Source organism: Anolis sagrei, chromosome 5, assembly GCF_037176765.1.
Source record: "Anolis sagrei isolate rAnoSag1 chromosome 5, rAnoSag1.mat, whole genome shotgun sequence".
Lineage (NCBI taxonomy): Eukaryota > Metazoa > Chordata > Lepidosauria > Squamata > Dactyloidae > Anolis > Anolis sagrei.
Genome location: NC_090025.1, coordinates 76,251,967 through 76,275,899, shown reverse-complemented (window position 1 = coordinate 76,275,899; position 23,933 = coordinate 76,251,967). Strand labels below are relative to the sequence as shown.

The 23,933-nt window shown below is 40.8% G+C and overlaps 2 protein-coding genes across 3 annotated transcripts in view; one reads left to right on the top strand and one right to left on the bottom strand.

Moving 5' to 3' along the window:
- The window catches only part of GABRB1 (gamma-aminobutyric acid type A receptor subunit beta1), a 293,072-nt gene extending 288,381 nt beyond the window's left edge, over positions 1–4,691 (top strand). The window contains exon 10 of the transcript XR_010910015.1: positions 4,659–4,691. The gene's annotated coding sequence lies outside the window, so the exon portion shown is untranslated. The remainder of the gene's footprint in view (positions 1–4,658) is intronic.
- The window catches only part of CORIN (corin, serine peptidase), a 158,304-nt gene that overhangs the window by 92,350 nt on the left and 42,021 nt on the right, over positions 1–23,933 (bottom strand). For both annotated transcript variants that reach the window (XM_060778485.2, XM_060778486.2), the window contains exons 2-4: positions 20,679–20,823; positions 16,164–16,598; positions 5,437–5,647 (exon numbers count right to left, since the gene is read on the bottom strand). In XM_060778485.2, coding sequence (XP_060634468.2) covers positions 5,437–5,647; positions 16,164–16,598; positions 20,679–20,823 — 791 coding nt within the window. The remainder of the gene's footprint in view (positions 1–5,436; positions 5,648–16,163; positions 16,599–20,678; positions 20,824–23,933) is intronic.

Sequence of the window (23,933 nt, the reverse complement as noted above, 5' to 3'; positions counted from 1 at the left end):
AATCACTACAGCTGAGGCAAAGAAGAAGAAGAAGAAGAAGAAGAAGAAGAAGAAGAAGAAGAAGAAGAAGAAGTATTCTATTTCTTACCCACCTCTCCTCGTGGCTCAAAAAGGGTTACAACATAGTTAAAACACATAATTATTTTATAAAATGCACATATTAAAATGTATTTGTACTTTGCCCAGGAACTCACTGGTAACCAGTGGAGTAACTTTAGTATGGGCATAAAATACTCACTCCTGGATGTTCCGGGAACCAATCTGGCTGTTGTATTTTGAACCAACTGGAATTTCCAAACTTAGTACAAAGGTAGTCCAATATTGAATGCATTGCAGGAGGCCAACCTTGTGGTTACTAGTGTGTGCACTACCATGTTTAGGTCCTCCAAATCTAGGAAGGGGTGCAGCTGACGTATTAGCCAAAGCTGGTCATAAACACTCCTGACCATGGCATCTACCTGGGCTGACATTTGGAGAGACAGATCCAGGAGGACTGCAAACAGTCTTTCAGGGGAAGTGTAACCCCATCCAAAGTGGTTGACACTCCTCCATCCGTAGATTAGAATCCTTGATGGCAAACACCTCTGTTTTGTCTGGATTCAGTTTCAATTTGTTTTTCCTCATCCAGCCCATTACCTCCTCCAGGTATTCATTCAAGGGAGACTTGCCATCCTTACCTGGGGCTGTTTTGGAAGGCATGGAGAAATATATTTGAGTGTCACCAGCATACTGATAATGCCTCTGGGTGATCTCTTCCATTGGTTTCATGTAAATATTAAAGAGCATTGGGGATAAAATGGCACCTTGTGGGATGCCACTAAACAGCTTTTTTTTTTAGGAGTAGGTATTCCTAAACACCACTACCTGGAGCCTGCCTGCGAAGTACAATTGGAAGTACAAATGTAATCGTTTACATTATCCTCCCCCCTCCCCCAAGATAGGGACACAAGGTGGCTAATAATAAATATGACACAATGCAAATTAAAACAGTGTAAATGCATTGAAATATTAATATAAAAATTGGAATACAACTGACCATTTGTGTCATTAAAAAATTTTAAAATTAAAAAAAATAAAAATTCAAATAATAAAATGCATTAAAACTACACACAGGGAATATTCAGTTATCAATCACAGCTGTTTCAGTTAAATACCGCTGGGATAGAGGATGGTATTGATGAAATTTTGGATGGAGGCTACTTAAGAAACATGTAGAGATCTGTACTTGCCGTGACTGTGCAATCACTGTGATTGCACAAAAAACCATCACCACAGTAATCATACAAATTATTGTCATAACTGCATGAAGACAATCAGTGATAATCACAGCAAATGATTGCATTTCTTGATGTTGAGAATTCAATATATTTCTGCTCCTTCCACTGAGAAGTTATACTAGCACAGCTACAGCAAATTAAATTCATTATGGTAAAAACTAACATATATATTCATTCATTTCAACTTACTTAAATACAAGGGGAAAGCAGCCTGAATTTCAACCAAAAATAACTGGAAACTAATACAGATGATGCCAAACAGGCCTCAGCTCATACTTTCTATGTGTTAAAGACTCATATCAAAATCCAGTGTTTAGCTTTTTGTTAAGTTGACAATCTTTCCACCAGTTGTTACTTTGCATGTTGATCTATGGGAATTTAAGCAAAGTATGTTTGCTGTTTTCACTTTCTTCCTCAATTATACTCTAACCTTCCTTTTCTTTTCCCCTTTCTCTCCTCTACATTTTATTATGCAAAAATGATTTGACTGTAAAGCTACCATATTTTATATGTTTTACAAAGATGACTAAGTTTGTTTTCTTGCTCTGCCAGATGCTGGAATGGGTGGGTGGTCTTGGTTGTTTAGGCTCTGTCTTGCCAATTGTGCTCCTTTCACAAATTTCACAATTTTGATCTAATTCTTGAATAATGTTGGTTAGAAAGGTTTCTTTCCGGGATTTATGACTTAGCAGGGATGATAAAAAAATACCCGCATTTACTTGAGTCTAGTGCACCAGCAATTTTAATGCGCAATTGTGCTTGCTTCAGCAGCACATATACTAAAATTGGATTTTAATGCACACCTCAATTTTCAAAAGGTTGGTGGGGGGGGGGGGGTGAGATTTGCCTGTTGGGTACTTTTCAGCTCTCCCACTTCCCTGGCCAGTCAGCTAGTGGGAAGAATTAGCAGCTGCCTCCAACCACCCAACCTCTGGGCTTCCTGGTGCCTCAAACCACTCCTGTTGCCCACCAACCCAAGTGGCTCCCCTTTGCCCACCACCAACCTGATTCCAGACACTTACAGCCCAAAAGCTCCATCACTTTGGAAAGTTTGGAAGGCTCCGCTCCAAGGAGAATGCAGTCTTCCTCTCCTACTTCCACTCCTTCTTCTCCTTGTGTGGGCTCTTCCCAGGGACAAGGCAAAGGCAAACGGAGGGGCAAGCGAAGAGAAATAAGAAGAGGACCCTATTCTCCTTGGAGCAGAGCCTTCCCAACTCTCCAAAACCTGAGCCTCAATCTACCCCCCCCCCTTCCCAACCCACCTTTGCCTTTGGCTCCTTACTGGAAGAGGAGTTGCAAGAAAGCTGTTTTGCATCCCTTTAGAGTAGTTCCCAACCTTTTTTGACCAGGGCCCACTTGACCAGGGACCTCTTTTAAAAGCTCTGGTCAAGTGGATCAGGGCCCACTTGACCAATGATCACTTGACCAGGGACCACTTTGACCAGGACCCACTTGACGAGGGACCACTTTGACCAGGGACCACTCTCGAACATTAGTACCATAAAGGGTGGGGCTGATCAGCTCTGCGGAAAGGAGCAGAAATAAAATAAATAAAGAAGAAGGGGGTTCATGAATTGGATTGTTGTTCTTGTGGCCCACTGCTGGGCCATGGCCAACAAGTTGGGAACCACTGCTTTAGAGAATTTGGAAATCTTGTTTTGGGGTTACTCCCCCATTGGCTTCACTTCTTGTGAGTCCTGGTCCTGCCCACCGTCACCTGTTTCAATAGATATTTGATCCTACCACTAATTAAGTTGTCCTACCTTCCAGCCTACCAGCCACAGAAATATTAGCTGATAAATTGCCATTATCATCACAATTATTATCATTGTTGCTATCATAATATTGCCTGATTCCAATAATTTAACAATATTTTCCAGGAATGACAGTTTGCACATGTGACCAAGAAGCAAGAATTGAGCACCTTAAGCAATGAATATGTTTATGTAAATTTGCTTTATGTGCTAGTCTTCTATAAATTGGAAAAAAAACAAATGGGAAAACTGCTAGAGAGAGAAAAAAGCAATTATAAAGAAAACAGATGTGAAGTACAACTACATTAATATGAAATGAATAGGAACAAGAACACCTTATGAGACTAGGAAATGGCTTTTTGGGAAAGGTAACAATTAATTAAGCTGAAGAGATCAAGAGAAGGTGGCGAGACTATACAGAAGATCTGTACAGGAAGGATAATAATATCGAGGATAGTTTTGACGGTGTGGTGAATGAATTAGAACCAGACATCCTGAGGAGTGAGGCTGAATGTGCCTTAAGAAGCATTGCTAACAACAAGGCAGCAGGAGACGACGGGATCCCAGCTGAACTGTTTAAAATCTTAAAAGATGATGCTGTCAAGGTGATGCATGCCATATGCCAGCAAATATGCAAAACACAAGAATGGCCATCAGACTGGAAAAAATCAACTTATATCCCCATACCAAAAAAGGGAAATGCGAAAGACTGTTCAAACTTCCGTACAGTGGCCCTTATTTCTCACGCCAGTAAGGTAATGCTCAAGATGCTGCAAGGAAGACTCCAGCAATACATGGAAAGAGAGTTGCCAGATGTTCAAGCTGGGTTTAGAAAAGGCAGAGGAACGAGAGACCAGATTGCCAATATCTGCTGGATAATGGAGAAAGGCAGGGAGTTTCAGAAAATCATCTATTTCTGCTTCATTGACTATTCCAAAGCCTTTGACTGTGTGGATCATAATAAATTGTGGAAAGTTCTTGGTGGGATGGGCATACCAAGCCACCTTGTCTCTCTCCTGAGGAATCTGTACAAGGACCAAGTAGCAACAGTCAGAACTGACCACGGAACAACAGACTGGTTCAAGATTGGGAAAGGCGTACGGCAAGGCTGCATACTCTCACCCAATCTTTTTAACTTGTATGCAGAACACATCATGCGATGTGCGGGGCTTGATGAATGCAAAGCTGGGGTGAAAATTGCTGGAAGAAACATTAACAACCTCAGATATGCAGATGACACCACTCTGATGGCCGAAAGCGAGGAGGAGCTGAGGAGCCTTCTAATCAAGGTGAAAGAAGAAAGCGCAAAAGCCGGGTTGCAGCTAAACGTCAAAAAAACCAAGATTATGGCAACAAGAATGATTGACAACTGGAAAATAGAGGGAGAAAATGTGGAGGCCGTGACAGACTTTGTATTTCTAGGTGCAAAGATTACTGCAGATGCAGACTGTGGCCAGGAAATCAGAAGACGCTTACTTCTTGGGAGGAGAGCAATGTCCAATCTTGATAAAATAGTAAAGAGTAGAGACATCAGACTGGCAACAAAGATCCGCATAGTCAAAGCCATGGTATTCCCTGTAGTAACCTACGGATGTGAGAGCTGGACCTTAGGGAAGGCTGAGCGAAGGAAGATAGATGCTTTTGAACTGTGGTGTTGGAGGAAAGTTCTGAGAGTGCCTTGGACTGCGAGAAGATCCAACCAGTCCATCCTCCAGGAAATAAAGCCCGACTGCTCATTGGAGGCAAGGATACTAGAGACAAAGTTGAAGTACTTTGGACACATCATGAGAAGACAGGAAAGCCTAGAGAAAACAATTATGCTGGGGAAAGTGGAAGGCAAAAGGAAGAGGGGCCGACCAAGGGCAAGATGGATGGATGGCATCCTTGAAGTGACTGGACTGACCTTGAAGGAGCTGGGGGTGGTGACGGCCGACAGGGAGCTCTGGCGTGGGCTGGTCCATGAGGTCACGAAGAGTCGGAGACGACTGAACGAATGAACAACAACAAACAATTAATTTATATTGAATTTAATTGAATTATTATTATTATATTGAAGAATTATCTGGGAAAGCAGTTTCACAAGCCATTTTGAAAATGCAGATTAGTACAACCTTTGGAGGAATTGGCTCAGATCCATAATCCCTAACAAAATTATTCACCAATGTTACTCTGTACAAACAATCATAATAACAGGCTAACTAGTTGTTCCTAAATAATCATATTACAGCATTCTTCTTGTAGTCAGCTTTGCTTGGCAGAAATCTGTTAGTGAGCGTTACAAATGGCAGAGCGATTTTAGCAAAAAAAAAGTCATAGTGTAATACTATATTGTCACTATTAGGAATGGAAGACAGTGTTCTGTTTTAACAAGCTGTAATCATGACATAATGTTTGTTCCCAAATACCTGTCATCGCCATTGCTGATGCACTCAGGAAGAGCAAGGCTGCATCCAAACAGCATGATGTGTTGATAGCAGCTGAGGCGATTGAGATAACCGAAGAACTTGATAAATTTTTCAATTTCAATGCTTTTGACAATGGAAAGGACTGGTGTTGAAGTGGTACGGTTGTATGGCAGCATTTGACACTGGCTGTAGGTGATATTAATGCAGAAACCTGTAAAATGAGAATGCATTTGTTACAGGAACTAAACCACACCAGGGAGCACAAAAGTACAGCATTTAGGCCTCAACTATGCACAATTAATTGGGAACAAGCACAAATTCATTCAAAGAGGCTCGCTCTTGAGTGCTGTTAAATCTTTCTTCTTCTTTCATTATTATATTTTTCTTGATTACTTTCTCTTACCCTCAGTAGCCGTTATTCATATCTTCACAACATGAAGGTTTCATTTACCTAATATTCATTGACAGAGATATATATAGAGTACTTATTCACATGTAGGTATTATGCACATGATCATTTATTTTGTTTGTCCTGTTTCTATCCCTCAATGATTTCTTTGTACAAATCATGAGTCATGGGGCCCTTTCACACTATACAGTTACAATGGGCTCTTGGTATCCAGTTAGGTTCAGTTCCAGGAATACTCACGGATCCCAAAATATATGAATGCCTAAGTCCTGTTACATACAGTGACCTAGTAAAATGGTGTGCCTTATATAAAATGTCAACGGTTCAGGCCCCGCCTATCTCCGTGATCGCATCTCCTTCTATGAACCGGCACAAGCTCTAAGATCATCCAGGGAGGCCCTCCTCTTGGTTCCACTACCATCTCAAGTGCAGTTGGTGGGGACAAGAGAGAGAGAGCCTTCTCAGTGGTGCCCCCCCCCCCCCCCACCATCTCTGGAACGCCCTTCCAAGGGAAATAAGACAGGCTCCATCCCTCCCCTCCTTTCATAAGCGCTTGAAGACCTGCCTTTGAAAATGACCAGTTCTAACTCAGTCCTACACACTGTCGAATATGGCCTTATTCTTCCTACCAAATTACCCAGATTCTTGTTTCAACTGACCACCTTGATTAGCATATAATGGCCTGACAGTGCCTGGAGCAAACTTTTGTTGAGAGGTGATTAGATGTCCTTCTTTGTTTCCTCTCTGTTGTTTTGCTGTTGTAATTTTAGAGTTTTTTAATACTGGTAGCCAGATTTTGTTCATTTTCATAGTTTCCTCCTTTCTGTTGAAATTGTCCACATGCTTGTGTATTTCAGTGGCTTTTCTGTGTAGTCTGACATGGTGGTTGTGAGAGTGGTCCAGCATTTCTGTGTTCTCAAATAAAATGCTGTGTCCAGGTTGGTTCATCAGGTGCTCTGCTATGGCTGACTTCTCTGGTTGAAGTAGTCTGCAGTGCCTTTCATGTTCCTTAATTCGTGTTTGGGCAATGCTGCGTTTGATGGTCCCTATGTAGACTTGTCCACAGCTGCATGGTACACGGTAGACTCCTGCAGAAGCGAGAGGATCCCTCTTGTCCTTTGCTGAACGTAGCATTTGTTGGATTTTCTTGGTGGGTCTGTAGATAGTTTGTATGTTGTGTTTCCTCATCAGCTTCCCTATGCGGTCAGTGGTTCCCTTGATGTATGGAAAGAACACTTTTCCTCTGAGTGGGTCTTCGACTTTTTTCTCGTGGCTTGTTCTCAGTCTTGCAGCTCTTCTGATGAACAAGCCACGAGAATAAAGACGAAGATCCACCCAGAGGAAAAGTGTTCTTGCCATACATCAAGGGAACCACTGACTGTATTAAGGGAAGTTGAGAACCACTGCTCTAGAATCACTTTTTCAGAGCTTAACAAAACAAACTATTAGTTTATCTTTGACAGCAAATACCTGGAGATGTAAAACAAGTCCTGGACTGATTTAAGTACAATTGATCAAATCCTCCAATCTAAACACATTTAATATGCAATTTTTGTAACATAGTTCCCCAGGGCAAGGTTTTTCTTCATTACAAGTGGAGAAAAATTAATTTTCAAATCGTTATTACTAACCATCATACATATGCCTAGATATAAACTCTGTTTGCCAAGGCAATCTCCCTAGTTTCCTGGGTTAATGAAAAATTCATTTAGTTCATGTACTTAAGTTGTTTTTAGTAAGGAAAGAGAAAACATTAATGATAGCGGGACTCCCTTGATTAGCCATGCAGAAGTATAGAATCAGTGCTCCCTGCTTAAGCATGAAAACAGAGTCTTGTTCTTTACATTAAATTGCTTTTTTACATTCCTTGAGCTGATTCACACTCGCAAATTGTTCTGTGCAATTATGTATTCAAGGATAAAATCATATGGAACAGGCTAAAAGTGAATTAGGCAATGCACATAAGCAACAAACAGCCATCTCTGTCCTCCTCAGAGGTGGCTCTAGGTAATTTTCAACAGTAAGCAAACAGTATTATGGCGCCCCCCCCCCCAACTTTTGCCCCTCCCAACCAATCACTGATAAATATATATTCTGTTCGTCGTGGGAGTTCTGTGTGCCATATTTGGTTCAATTCCATCATTGGTGGAGTTCAGAATGCTCTTTGATTGTAGGTGAACTATACATCCCAGTGTCTACAACTCACATATGTCAAGGTCTATTTTCCACCAAGAGCACCTCAAGAGCGCCCCTGGGCAAAATAAACTATACTGCAAATGCTTACTTTGCGTAATGGGTTGAGCCGCCCCTGGTCCTCCTAAATGCTGACTGCTATCTCCCAACATCTACAGATGGATTTTTCCCATTTTTAAACCACTTCCTACAATTTCCCTCAAAAGTTACTTTTTAAAAAATAATTGCAGCTCTCTACAAGAGAAAAAGTAATTAGTCACTGTTGTCATGAGGTATATCAGTTACTCATTACTTTGCTCCTTTTTTGAAGGTATAGAGCAGTGTTTGTGGTTTTTCTATACATTATAACTGTATTCCCAATTTGCTTCTGACACGATAGATAACAAAATAAATAAATAGGGTGGAAATGTCTACGCATGCTTTTCAAACATATTGTGCTGATACGGCTGTACCAGGAGCTCCAACTTCTTTTTCTTTCTTTGAGTGTTTGCATGTATTCCAAAGTTCCATGCATTTTGCAATAAGGTGGCTTCTCTTGGTTTGCAATTATAGGGCCAATGACCCATCAATCATTCTTAAGTTTTGGTTCTGCCCCTTTCCCCAGGGCTCTGGGAGGAGAGGGAGCCATTTTAGGCCAGTCTTGCATTGGAAAGCTTAGCTATAGGACGTGGATTAGCTCCACCTGTAGAGAAGCTTCGTTTCTCACAGCATCCGGGGGAAATTCCAGGGGGAAACAGTTCCAAAGGACTCCAGCTGGGGAATCTACAAAGCCTTGACTGGTAGGTCTACTCGGGACCCAAGAAGCAGTTTGGAGTCGGGAATAGAGCCCACACCAGCAAAGTTTAGAAAGTAGATTGCCCTAGGAGGGGTTAAAAAGGGTTTTCCTCTTAAAGAAAAGAACAGTTCACAAAGCCAGTTGCCTGTCCCTTGTGGACAAGATTAAGAAAGCCACCAGTTGATTCAAAGCCTTGAAGTATTTGTTTGACCTGTTGAAGATCTAAGAATTTTTCATTAAATATCAGTATCCTCACAATTTTTTACTAAATTTTACACACAAGAAACCACTCATCTTGTTATTACACCCATTGTAGAGTTACTGATAGTTACTAATAATGTTACTAATGTTACATTTTGCTAATATTACTTCCAAGTTCTGCCTTTATTTGATTATATTGTCAGAAACATTCAGGAATTGCAAATTAATGAACAAGTCAGTTTATATAATAATTAAATCATTGTACTGGCTGTTTGTTTATCCCTTCTCAGCTTGCCAGAATGCACAGTATGATGCACAACAAATAAAACCAGCATTTTAAAAAAATGTGTTGAGCAATTAAAACAATCTCCCAAACCAACTCTGGAACTGGTTTGGTTTAATTTAAGTTACGCATGATGTACCACAAAAACAAAACTTTTGCAGCTTAACAAACTTTTTCCATGTTTTTATGATAAAAACAATTAGGAATTGAGATTTATAACCCAGCAACACAAATTGTGTTATATGGTGTTGTACTCTTCTTGTTTTTCCATGGTTCTTTCTGTTTTTTCCTTACCTCAAAAAATCCATTAAGGAGAAAAAAAATTGACTAGCTGTTAAATGAACTTACATTAATTAAAATTATATTTAATGTAATCTTATTACATTTATTTTTAAAGTCATACATACATGATTCAGTTTACAATCACATACAATAAACTTAGGTAAATGTACTTAAATTGATCCTAATTAATAAGACTTAGGGCCCTTCCATACAGCCCTATATCCCAGAATATCAAGGCAGAAAATCCCACAATATCTGCTTTGAACTGGGTTATCTGAATCTACACTCGGATAACATGGGATTTTCTCCCTTGATATTCTGGGATATAGGGCTGTGTGGAATGACCCATAGACTACACTATAGTGAAACAAAAGGAACCAAATTCTCTGTTAGTCATTATGGCATTAACTATAATGCATTTTGTCACATAATTTATACATAAATACGTCTGCTGCTGAATTTTGGCCACATGTGTCAATCAAGTTTTCACTTTAGAAAACTAACAATTCTGGGGAGCACTGTGGACATTGAAGAGATTTCAAAGAATGCCTTGGAGACTGCTGTGTCCTGTCGACCACACTTTATCCACTTTCCTTTCATGTGACAATATTAATTAATGGAACAAGTTAATCATTTGTAACTAGACGGTGTTGCACCACCCGACATCCATCGGGAAGTAGCAGCCAATAATGAAAGAACTAAGGCAGTGACATCTCTGGCCCATCCTCAGTTCGGATATCAGCCAGCAAGCCAATGCCTTGTATGAAAATATAACTTCCTAAGATCTACAGGGGCCAGAGGTTTAGCACAGCTGGTAAATCACTGACAACTATAAGAGCTATCAACCGAAAGGTTGCAAGTTTGAAGCCCTGGGTCGGCATGAGCACCCAACTGTCAGCCCTGCATTTACCTAAGCAGTCGAAAACAGCTTTAGCTGTAATTAGAAAAATTAGGTACCGCTAAAAGCAAGGGAGGTGTTTTATGACACCATAAAGAAAGAAGATCAGAAAATGCTGGCTGACCAAATGGAAGGAGGAAGTCCTGATGGCTCTTCATCATAGAGGATGAAGCGACAGCACCCCCTGTGGCTGGACTCGAGCCCAACCTTCCATGGCACCAAAACAACTGGATACTGAGTCGAAACAACACACCTACTTCTGTTCTGTCTGTCTGTGTATTGTCTATACAAAGTGGCATTGAATGTTTGCCGTGTATGTGTACTGTGATCCAGCCTGAGTCCCCTTCGGAGTGAGAAGGACAGAATATAAATAACATGTTGTTGTTTTTGTTTTTGTTGTTGTTGTTTGCAGGAACATCTCAACAAGTGAGAGTCCAAAAGTGGCAGATTAAAACCCAGAACCTCCATCGGTGTCTGATACCAAATGAGAGACTCCCCTCTGGGCCCACAGAAGAAAGTGCTGAACAGACTGTGATCTGGCACCACAAGATGCAGAGCTAACCTTAAGAAGTGGAGTCCACAACATGCAAGTGTGGAGAAAAGCAAACCACAGACCCCTTACTACAATGCGGTCTGAGCCCTGCCACATGTACAATGAAGGAATTTCTTACAGCAACACCAAAGATACTCCAAGTTGCCAGCTTCTGGTCAAAGGAAATTTAGCATAATGTTTTTAACTTTGTGGTTTTTCTATACATTATAACTGTATTCTCAATTTGCTTCTGACACGATAATAAATTTGCCACTAACCCAAATCAAGGTGGTTTTTAATGGGAGAACCATGTGGGGACATGAGAGAAGCCTCCCACAAGGATGAAAAAACATCAGAACATCCAGGCATCCCCTGGGCAACGTCCTTGCAGACGGCCAATTCTCTCACACCAGAAGCGACTTGCAGTTTCTCAAGTCGCTTCTGACATGACAAAAAAATGGGAGAACCATGTATTACTTTAGCTATTTGATTAATTAATGCATAACAGAGATGCATAAAGTGCAACCTTTGAGCTTCTTGTGTTCCCTAGTGTAGTCGGCACACAGTTGAAATGATAAGAATAAGAATAATAGCATCTCTCCTTTTTGTGAGGTTTAGGGACACAGGAGACCCTCAAGTGTGGGGAAACCAAAAATATACCAAAGTCCTTCAAACTTTAACTCTTAATATTTAATACTAGCAAACTGCTTCTGCACAAGTGCCTTCAAGTATTGTGGTATTGTGGTGCTTGAGCTAACTCGTTCCAAACACAGAATAGATGGTTGGTGGGCTGCTCAACCTTCCTAAAAAAAACTCTGTGGTTGCATGTCTAAATGTATTTAAATTATTCTGACCAGATGGAAACTACCTCCAATGAAGAGAAAGTCTTTGAAAGCAATATATTCTTGGGTGAAAGACAAAGTCTCAAGAAGCATACTTGTCTTGCATACACAGTGTGAAATTGTCAGGATCATAACTCAGTTAAATTGAAACCAATATTCATCATAATGCTCAAAAGCACATATTGGACACTTTTCCCCCTGTGGGGCTAGTGCTTCTTTGATCCCAGTTGGAGCATAAAAAAAAAAGCAAATGATGCTGCTTCAAAATAAAATAGGACATTTATTATCTCTTTCTGTACTGAATCAGAATAAGATCCTGGCATTTGCAGTTTTATTTTAAGAACAAAGCAATCAAATTAATCAGGAGCTACCAATGCAGCAATACATGTGAACCCCGCTGTGCTCAACTCCAGATTTTCATAAAAATATCAGCCAAACTAAACACTTCTGCTGATGCCTGAGCAGCTTAAGTAACTCATTAGCAAACTTTATTTCTCCATATCCTATAGCAAATTTCCCCAAATAACCTTTCCATTCCATGAAATCTAGCTAGTACTAAATCTGCATGATCCATAATTATTGTCCTGAATATTACCCTTATAATTTTTCTTACTTCTAATATTTTTTTTAAAAAAAAATGCTCTGACATGTGATAGATATATGTATTGTGTTGGAGTAGAGCCTGTTAGCAACACTGCAACTGGTAGTAAGGGTGCTGGAAGAGGAAAAAGGAGTGCTCAAGAGTTAGATGAGGAGCAACAGAGGGAGAGGATCCGGGAGATACTAATGTCACCCACTGATGAAGATTCCTTCGAAGGGTTTTTTAGAGTGAAATGAGTGAGGAGGAGGAAGGTGATACAGTGGATGTGAATAGGAGAACTAAGAGGGTTACTTGGGAACAGGAATCGGATGAGGAGCAACAGAGGAAGAAGATTCGGGATATACTTACTGCTCCCACAGAAGAGGAGGATTTCATGGGTTTCTCTGGGAGTAATAGGTCTGGGAGTGATGGGGATGAGGATGAATCACTGAATTGGACCAAGGTACAAGAGGTTTGAGATGTGTGTACTCAACCAGCATCTAGTGACACGTTTGCGGGGTTTTCTGGTGGTGAGGATTGGCAATCGGGAGATACTGTAGAATCTTTGGAAGAGCTAAGTCTTGACAAGAGGTGGAAGAGTTGGAGGGATGGGCTTTGGCATTCAGATGTGGAAGCTAAACCAGCTGTAAGTGATGACGATGGGGTGGAGGGCAGCTCATCATCGGATGATGAGTTGTAAGATAAAAGTAGACACTGAAATGGTAGAACTTTGCAGTAGGCAAAGTGTTGGTTTCATGCCTTGGGTCTTGTCGCTGCCGCTTTCATGTTGGGCTTGGGTCCTGGATCTGCAGGTTAAGGAACACCTGGATAGAAATCACTTTTCCAACAACAACGAGGCGAAAATCGAAGTGACGAACTGGCTGAAAAAGGCGGAGGGAAACTTCTATGACACAGGCATCAAAAACTAGTCCTACAGATGACAAAATGTATGGAACTGAATGGTGATTATGTGGAAAATAATATAATATCTATGCTACAATCCATGCAAGTTTTATTAAAATATATTCATTCTTTGTATTTAAAAAAATCTTGTAACCTTACTTTCTGGATAATCCTCGTATATTACCTGTTCTTTGTGTAGCAGTAGCTGCCTTACTTCCTTATTTGGATAAAACATTCACTCTAAATTTATTAAATTGTTTCCTTTAAAAATTATCATATTTTATGGGGATTCACAGTCGAGAATGAAGTAATGGAAATGCTGGTTTAGTTCAGCAACATCATCCCATGCCAAATAGGAGTCACAACTAATTGCTCTCTGCTTTTGGGATGTCTCAATGTGTAACACAATAAAAACAAGCAAGGAAGGTCAATAAAACTGCACACAAAATTAAAACAAGCCATATAAAAATATATAAGCTAAGATTTTGTTTCTTGTTACACAGCATTAACTGTACAGAGGCCACAGAGGGAGATAGCTACCAGCTGGGTGTTGACACGACAGAGCTCTCCCAGCCATAGCCAACACTTTGACCAAGTACTGGATGTTTGACTCAGGGGTTGAAAATCATGCAGCACTGTCCAGCAGATGTTACATAGTCTGAATAAACCTGTTTCACAAGGAGGTATTTATATTAATATAAGTCTTAGTTATATTCTAATATGTCACCAATAGGATTCCAGCTACAATGTTCTGTCTATGTGTGAGAAACAACAGACATTAGAAGAAAGCCAACTAGGAAGAAGGTGAAACATCAGGATAGAATGCTACCGGAACATGGCCATACAGCCCAAAAAACTCACAGCAACCCAGTGATTCTGGTCATGAAAGCCTTTGATAACACAAGGATGTGATTGCAACGCGCTCTACGTGGGGTTGCCTTTGAAGACTGTTTGGAAGCTGCAAGTGGTCCAACAGGCAGCAGCCAGGTTGCTAACAGGAGCAGCACTCAGGGAGCACACAACTCCTCTGTTACGCCAGCTCCACTGGCTGCCAGTTTGCTTCCGGGCACAATTCAAAGTGCTGGTTTTAGCCTATAAAGCTCTATGAACCATCTAGGATGCTAAGATCTTCTGAGGAGGCCCTGCTCTCGTTCCCACTTTCTTCGGAGATGCATTTGGTGGGGACGAGAGACAGGGCTGAGAACAGCGGTATATAAGTAAGGTAAATAAATAAATAAATAAATAAATATGTATCTATATACGTGTCTGTCTATATGTGTGTGTGTGTGTGTGTGTGTGTGTGTTTTCCAGGATGGCTCCCACATCCAGAGAGCCACCACTAATGATGGATCTGGACCAAACTTGGCACACATACCCATCATGGTCAACTTAAAATATTAACAGTGGTTGAGGGGATTGGCAGAGGATGATGGTCATTGCAGTCCACCCACATTCTGTATGACTCCTACCAATGATGGATCTGGCCCAAACTTGTCAGACATACCCATCATAAGCAACCTAAAATATGAGCAAGGTTTCAGGGGGGATTCACAGAGGATTTCTAATAAATAGCATTACAACACATCTAACCCAAGTAGTGCCAGGTACCTAAGATAGTAAACAAATAAAGAAATGAGCGAGGAAAATTACTTTGACTGATATTATTAGTACTTGTGTCATCTATAACAGCAGTAACCATGTAATTTTGACTTGATTGAGAAATAATTAACTAAGCATCTATCTATCTATAAATGCTCTGTTTGTTTTGAGTGACATCATAACTCAAAAACTGCTGGACTAATTGCCAACAAATTTGGCCACAAGACACCTACTAACCCAAGGAGCAACCATCACTCAAAAATTGATTTTGTCATTTGTGAGTTGTAGTTGCTGGGATATATAGTTCACCTACAATCAAAGAGCATTCTGAACTCCGCCAATGATGGAACTGAACCAAACTTGGCACACAGAAATCCCATGACCAACAGAAAACACTACAAGGGTTTGGTGGGTATTGACCTTGAGTTTGGAGTTGTAGTTTGGAGTTGTAGTTCATCTACATCCAGAGAGCACTGCGGACGCAGGCAATGAAGGATCTAGACCAAACTTGACACGAATACTGCATATGCCCAAATATGAACACAGGTGTAGTTTGAGGAAATATACCTTGACATTTGGGAGTTGTAGTTGTTGGGATTTATAGTTCACCTACCATCAAACAACATTCTGAACCCCACCAATGATATAATTGGGCCAAATTTCCCACACAGAACCCCATGACCAACAGAAAATACTGTTTTCTGGTGGTCTTTGGTGAGCCTTCTGACACCCCCTTGCAATCCCTACCACAGGGGTCCCAACCCCCAAGTTGAGAAATGTTGCCTTAAGGTCATCCAGTCCAGCTCCCTTCACCAGAGCAAGAAAACATAATCAAAGCCCTCCTGTCAAAGAGCCATCCAGCCATAGATAGATAGATTAGATAGATTAGATAGATAGATAGATAGATAGATAGATAGATAGATAGATAGATGATAGACAGATAGACAGATATGATTCACGTACACATATATGTCTATGACAAATAAAGTATCATAGATTTGAAAGGGACCCCTAAAGAAGGACAATGATGTGTTGCATGTTCCAGAGGTAGGCAAAACAGATAATCTCTACATTCTCACTGACAAAGAAACAAGAAATACTGTTTACTCACAAGCATAAAGAAATAATACATCTGCAAAACCAACACTTTCTCATTTTTCATTTTCCAGATCACCAGACTGGGACACAGCAATGCGTGTCAGGGGATCGCTAGTATTAATATAAACTTACTTTTTTTCATAGTCATTCCTTGCACAGCAGATGGGTTTGTAGGTTTTAGCACAGGAAGGGAAGATGTCTTGTCTGTCACTTTGATGGATATATCCGTGGACCATGGAGTTTCTTCTGTTTTGGCCGATGACCAGGAAGTGTCCCCGTGAGCATTTGTCAAAGTTTTTTCATCAGTAGAATTAGTTTTTAGTGCTGGAGCTTGAGAGACAAGCTGTGTAGCTCCTTTACGTATACTAAAGTTTTTATGCATTTGGTCAACATGAAAAATTGGGTTTGTTGTCCAAGATGGTGGCTGTATTTTGTTGTCCACTGAAGGAATGACATTTAAGCTACTTCCTGTCATGTTTGGAAGAGGAGTGTCAGATGTTTCAGTGTCACCATCAGTGTCAAATATGTCACTTCCATTTGAATAAAAGCATGCTTTTCCCAACACACCTGAATGGAAGCAAAAGAATAAAACATAATTAGACTATGAGTCAAAATTAATTCATAAAAACAACATTCTTGGGGGGAAAAATTAAGAGATGGCATCTGGAAACTATGGATATAAAACAAAAAAAGGTTTGAAGGAGTTTTAAAATTCTAAACAGAAAAATACAGATTACCCTTTATTTATATTCCACTTTATCTCCTCAGAGGGACTCAGAGCAGATTACACATATAAGGCAAACATTCAATGCCTTTTTTACACAATGAACAACAACGACACGCAATACACAGACAAAGGTAAAGGCCCTCCCCTTCCATCTCTGGTGTCTGGAGGTGATTATCAACTATGGCCATGGGGAAGTGTTCTTTTTCCATTTTTCCATCCCAAGGAGCCTGTTGTCCATAGACATCTCCGGCATGTCTGCATGTGCTGCTGGCACATCTGCATGGGGCACACTTCTACCTTCACGCCAAGGCGATACCTATTGATCTACTCACATTACATGCTTTTGAACTGCTGGCAGAAGCTAGGGATGACAGCAGGAGCTCACCCCAACTCACAGCCTCGAACTGCCAACTCTCCAGTCAGCAGATTTCCTGCAGCTAGTAGTTTAACCTGCTGTGCTACCGCTGTTACATAGCTAGAAATAGTTTTCCTTCCATTGTATAATTTACCAGTCTTCATATTGCCAGCTGTATCTTTAAAAAGGCCCTTTGCAGTTCCATATTTTGCAGCATATTTTCCTATAATAACATTTAAATACAAAATAGACATTGCTTTCTATGTAAAGCATTGTGCAATTTAAAGTTCAACTCTATAAACAGATTTGCGAGCTTTGTGGGTTCCTATGTTGGTATTCGCAATACTTTATTTCAAAAATACAATCGACATTCTATAATAGCACATTATTTTTCCAACCTATAAATACAGAAGATTTGATCTAGCTGAGTGTGAATGCTGTTTTTGAATGCAGAGGGAATTCCACAAGGCTCAATGTGGGGTTTATTTCTGCTAGCTCTACCCACCAGTGTGAGCCTACTGGTACACATGGAGGCAGCAAGAGGAAACAATGCTTCCATGCATACCTCCCTTACCCCTATGAAGCCCCCCAACTGTGTGTAGCTGCAAGTTTCTTGTGATCTCCATGGAAAATAATCTGAATGGTAGATGGAAGGAGGGCTGTTTGAGGACAAGAAAGAATTCTTATTGCCTACAATGTTCCCCTGCATAAGTGCTAGAAGGAAACTGGAAAACAAAGCCCCGTTCGAATCTTGATTTTGACCTACATTTTATTTTTTATTTGAAATCCAGATTTTTCCAAGAAATAGGACAAATTTGCTCTGTCTTTGCAAAAAAAAAAAAAGGATCTTCACAAATAAAAATACTTTCTGCACAAAAATCTGACACACCACAGCAGCGCTACATGATCCCCACGTGGAATAGCTACATTGAAGAATGCATGTCAATGACTGGGTGGGTGCCATTGCACAATGTACAACCACAATGTATACTGTGAAACTTGCAATGACTAGGCACAGATGAGCATGCTTGTTTGAACAACTCCACTTACACTGCTAACTGCAGAAAATGTTTGCAGTTGCATCTCCCTCTACGAACCAGTGTGGAGTCTAAGATCCACTGGGGAGGCCCTTCTCTCGCTCCCACCACCATCATTATCGCGATTGGTGGGGATGAGGGAGAGAGTCTTCTTGGTTGTGGCCCCCCGCCTCTGGAACACCCTCCCCAGGGAAATAAGACAGGCCGCATCCCTCTCCTCTTTTCGTAAGAGCTTGAAGACTTGGTGGTTTCACCAGGCCTTCAAAAATTATGAGAATGAGCTCCAGCCCCTGGCCACTAGTTAGAATCTGGCCCTTCACCTCCACCTATTACCCTGATCAGTTCTCCAATTGGCTCAGGAATTTGAGCATCTACAGGCCCCGTTTCTACTATTGTTGAGCCTAGTTATTGCAGTTTACCCATGCCCCTGGCCCCCTATGGCTCACTTTGCACTAGTCCCAGCCAGACCATCCCAATTTGCTTAGGTCCTTTCTGAAATTCCGGCCCTAACAGTTTAATCTTGGCATGAAGAAAAAGGTGGGATTGGTTTTATTACATATATGTTGTGCTGACAATTTTATGATTACGTATTGTTTTCTATATAAATAAATAAATAACTATTATTATTAGTATAATCATGAACAGTTGTTATTATTATTATTATTATTATTATTAGTTGTACAATAATGACTTATGCATTTGTATGTCCCTAAAAATGAATTCCAGCCAAAGTATTTCTAATTTTGTGGCATTCAGATCTATAAGTTGCTCCAGATTGGAAGTCTTTAGCTTTATTTCAAATTAATACTAAATCTGACTCATCCAAGTATAGAAGAGAAACTTGAATCATATTCATGTCCTGATTAGTTTCAAGACACAGTGATTTTTTAAATATAATCCCCCACATTCCAATAACAAGTATCCTGAATGTGAAGATCATGTGTTGTACAAACATAGACTGTAAGGTGACCCATGAGGTCAGACAGATTGTGATTTCATATAGAGCCTGTAATATGACATTTTCCTTTCCTATTAAGATAAACCATCTCAAAAATGTATTACTATCTCAAGTAACCTTCAATACCGTAGACCATGGTATCCTTCTGAGATGCCTCACAGGAATGGGGCTTGGAAGCACTGTCTTGCCATGGCTCCAGTCCTTCCTGGAGGGTTGTTCTCAGAAGGTGTTGTTGGAGGACACCTGCTTGGTGCCACTGCCTTTGTCCTGTGAGGTCCTGCAGGGTTCAGTATTGTCTCCCATGTTGTGTAACATCTAGATGAAGCTGCTACAGGAGATCATCTGGAGTTTTGGAGTTTTATGCCATCTGTATGCAGATGATGTCCAACTCTATCACTCCTTTCCACCTGCTACTAAGGTGGATGTTCAGGACCTGAACCAGTGCTTGGCAACTATGACAGTCTGGATCAGGGTAAAAAAAATGAAATTGAATCCAGACAAGACAGAGGTACTTCTGGTCAGTCGAAAAGCCGAACAGGGTACAGGGTTACAGTCTGCTCTGGGTGGGGTTGCACTCCCCCTGAAGAGACAGGTTCGCAGCTTGGGAGTCGTCCTGGATTCTTCACTGAACCTGGAACTCCAGGTTTCAGCTGTAGCCAGGGATGCTTTCACACCATTAAACCTCATGTGCCAGCTGTGCCCATACCTTGAGAAGCCAGACTTGGCCACAGTAATCCACACTCTTGTTGCATCTCGAATAGACTACAGCAATGCGATCTAGCCTTTGAAGACTGATTGAAAGCTCCAAGTAGTCCAAAGGGCAACAGCCACATCACTCACTAGAGCAGCATACAGGGAGCGTACAACCTCCCTGTTAAGTCAGCTACATTGGCTGCCAGTCCACTATGAAGAACAATTCAAAGTGCTGGATTTAGCTTATATTTAGCTTATAAAGTTGTAAAAGGCTCCGGCCCAACTTACCTCTCTGAACATATTTGTCCCTATGAATCAGTTAGAGAGTTAAGATCTGCCAGGGAGGCCTACTCTTGGTCCCAAATGTGACTGGTGGGGACATGAGACAGGGCCTTCTCAATGGTGGCCCCTTGGCTATGGAACTCCCTCCCCAGTGATATTAGACTGGCCTCCTCCCTCCTGGTTTTCAGGAAAGACCTGGCTATGGAATCAGGAATTTGGAGAGTAGTGCAATATGGAATAAGCATGATGTAGCAATATGAATGACGACTTCAGGACTAGATGACATGCTTTTAACAGTTTTATTGTATTTATATGTTTTTCATCTGTATTATTGCTTATTTGTTTTATTGTTTTGTGATGCATTGTATTGAATATGCGGCATTGAATATTGCCAACTGTAAGCCACTCTGAGTCCCCTTTGGGGTGAGAGAGAGTGGGATAGAAATGTAGTAAATAAAAAAATAAACAAATAAGTGTTTTCTTAAGTTGCAAAAAGGAACATTTAACGCTTACATCTTCTTATTGTCAAGTTAAAGTATTGATAAAGTTCAGTGTATTTCTCTCTTTATCCTCAGGTGCACTCTATAATACTCACCCACAAATGTTAGAAGGATCACCAGCAAAAGTATAAGAGCGCAGATGCACGGAATTAGTACCAGCAACAAGAATCGAAAGTATTTGCCAGACATGAGTTTCTGAGAACAGCCATCCTCCATATTATCTTCATCTATTACAGTAACCTGAAATACATAAAGGCAGAGTTTTAACATTCCTGAGCAAAAATAATAACTGTGTCACACTAAAGCCAAATATGCTCCATTAAACAATGTTATTGTTATTATTTTTGTTATTGTTATTATTTTAATACTGTATGGACAATTTGGTATACTTGTTTGTACAGTGCTCCAGAATTAATTTTCTAGATGAAGGTACAATTTGTAAATGTCTACAATAAATTAATGTATTTCAAAAAGTACAGAAATATATTGTATGACTAGCTGTCCCCTGCCATGCGTTGCTGTGGCCCACATGGGGGTTCTGTGTGGGAGGTTTGGCCCAATTCTATCATTGGTGGGGTTCAGAATGCTCTTTGAATGTAGCTGAACTATAAATCCCAGCAACTACAACTCCCAAATGTCAAGATTCTATTTTCCCCAAACTCTGCCAGTGTTCACATTTGGGCATAGTGAGTATTCGTGTAGAGTTTGGTCCAGATCCATCATTGTTTGAGTCCATAGTGATCTCTGGATGTAGGTGAACTACAACTCCAAAACCAAAGGACCCTTCCAGTATTTTCTGTCGGTCAAGGGAGAACTGTGTGCCAAGTTTGGTCCAATTCCATTGTTGGTGGGGTTCAGAATGCTCTCTGATTGTAGGTGAACTATAAATTCCAGTAATTACAACTCCCAAATGACAACATCAATTTTTTGAGTGAAGGACATACATTGGGTTGTTAGGTGTCTTGTGTCCAAATTTGGTGTCAATTCGTCCAGTGGTTTTTGAGTTCTGTTAATCCCACAAACGAACATTACATTTTTATTTATATAGATTAAAAAAACACACACTTGCAAGGAAAAACATTATTTTGAATCTGTGTTTCCTTTAGGTAGGAAAAAAAACATTTTGAAATGTATATAAAATAAGCTAGTCATTCTTTTGTCTCAAAAGACTGGAAAAGCAGGCCTAAAATGATTTTTTTTTTCAAATAAGTGTTTAATGCATGTATTGTGGGTTATTTTTAAAGAATCTATATTTGTTCTTGGGATTTCTTCCTAAGACTCAAGGATAAATACTAAGCCTTTTATAAGATCATTTAAATAGTAAAGTTATTAATTCCAGACTGTGTGTCTTTTCTGAATGCGCTTCATCAGTGAGCAATCAGCTTCTTAGCCAAGAAAATCCTTTACATATAACTAGGCTTCTATTAGGCTAAACTCTACTCACTAGATGCCAGCAGTAATTAGGATAAAAAGAAGCAATCTACTCATTTGCCCCTCCCCAAAAAAACCAGCCCATCAAAAGCAAGTTAAGGTTATCTTGAGCAGATCAAGTTCTATATCATTTGCTTTAGCTATTTGATTGTCTTGTAGAACAAACCAATCATTTGTTGTTCATTCGTTCAGTCGTCTCCGACTCTTCGTGACCTCATGGACCAGCCCACGCCAGAGCTCCCTGTCGGCCGTTACCACCCACAGCTCCCTCAAGGTCAGTCCAGTCACTTCAAGGATGCCATCCATTCATCTTGCCCTTGGTCGGCCCCTCTTCCTTTTGCCTTCCACTTTCCCCAGCATAATTGTCTTCTCTAGGCTTTCCTGTCTCCTCATGATGTGGCCAAAGTACTTCAACTTTGTCTCTAGTATCCTTCCCTCCAGTGAGCAGTCGGGCTTTATTTCCTGGAGGATGGACTGGTTGGATCTTCTCGCAGTCCAAGGCACTCTCAGCACTTTCCTCCAGCACCACAGCTCAAAAGCATCGATCTTCCTTCGCTCAGCCTTCCCTAAGGTCCAGCTCTCACATCCGTAGGTTACTACAGGGAATACCATGGCTTTGACTATGCGGATCTTTGTTGCCAGTCTGATGTCTCTACTCTTCACTATTTTATCGAGACTGGACATTGCCAAGGTGGGAAGTCAAATGACAACTGGGATCACAGGCAAGCATGGTCTGGGAGAACAAAATGAAGCGGGACGCAGGCTGATAGAATTCTGCCAGGAAAACTCGCTGTGTATAACAAACACTCTCTTCCAACAACCTAAAAGACGGCTTTACACATGGACTTCACCAGATGGTCAGCACCGAAATCAGATTGACTACATCCTTTGCAGCCAAAGGTGGCGGACATCCATCCAGTCGGTGAAAACAAGACCTGGGGCTGACTGTAGCTCAGATCACGAACTTCTTATTGCCCAATTTAGAATAAAACTAAAGAGATCAGGGAAAATACACAGACCAGTTAGATATGATCTCACTAACATTCCTAGCGAATATACAGTGGAAGTGAAGAACAGATTTGAAGGACTAGATTTAGTAAACAGAGTCCCAGAAGAACTATGGACAGAAGTCTGCAACATTGTTCAGGAGACGGCAACAAAGTACGTTCCAAACCAATCATAGGGACTCAATTAGTTCACTAAATATAATTTTGCCATGTTCCAGCCATCTGCTAACTCAAATCAATGCCTCTCCTTTCATTCTACACAGGCGTGAATTACTCTACTATTTCTTATACAGTACTGCTTTGAATCCAGGCATTCCCTCAAATATTTTCTGATCCTCAACAAAAACATCTGAGAACATTAAAGTTTATAAACAAAAGGATAATTCAATTTGGTATGGAACAGGAACGCCCCTCCTGGTATGAAAATCTGGTCGACACGAAAGCAAGCAGGAGCGGATCCCGGCTCCTGGCCTGCTTTTTGGCATCACAGAGTAAGAGGCATTGGGATGCAGGTACTGTCAAGTGTGGGTGCTTTCTGGGCGTGCATGCCACACACACACACACACTTTCCAAGGAGAGTGAATGTGTGGCTCCAGCCCAGCTTACTTATCCAAACGTATCTCTCTCTACGTTCCACCTTGTAATTTAAGATCTACTGGAGAGGCCCTGCTCTCGGTCCCACCAGCGTCTCAAATGCGTCTGGTGGGGACAAGGGACAGGGCCTTCTCGGTGATGACCCCCTGCTTGTGGAATTCGCTCCCCAGGGAGATTAGATCAGCGTCCTCCCTCCTTACTTTTAGGAAAAAACTAAAGATGTGGTTTCTGAGCCAGACCTTTGCTAGTGGGCACAGCAGCACTTTAGGTACTGAATTCGGACTATAGGATTGTTATGAAAATTGGAAATTCTATATG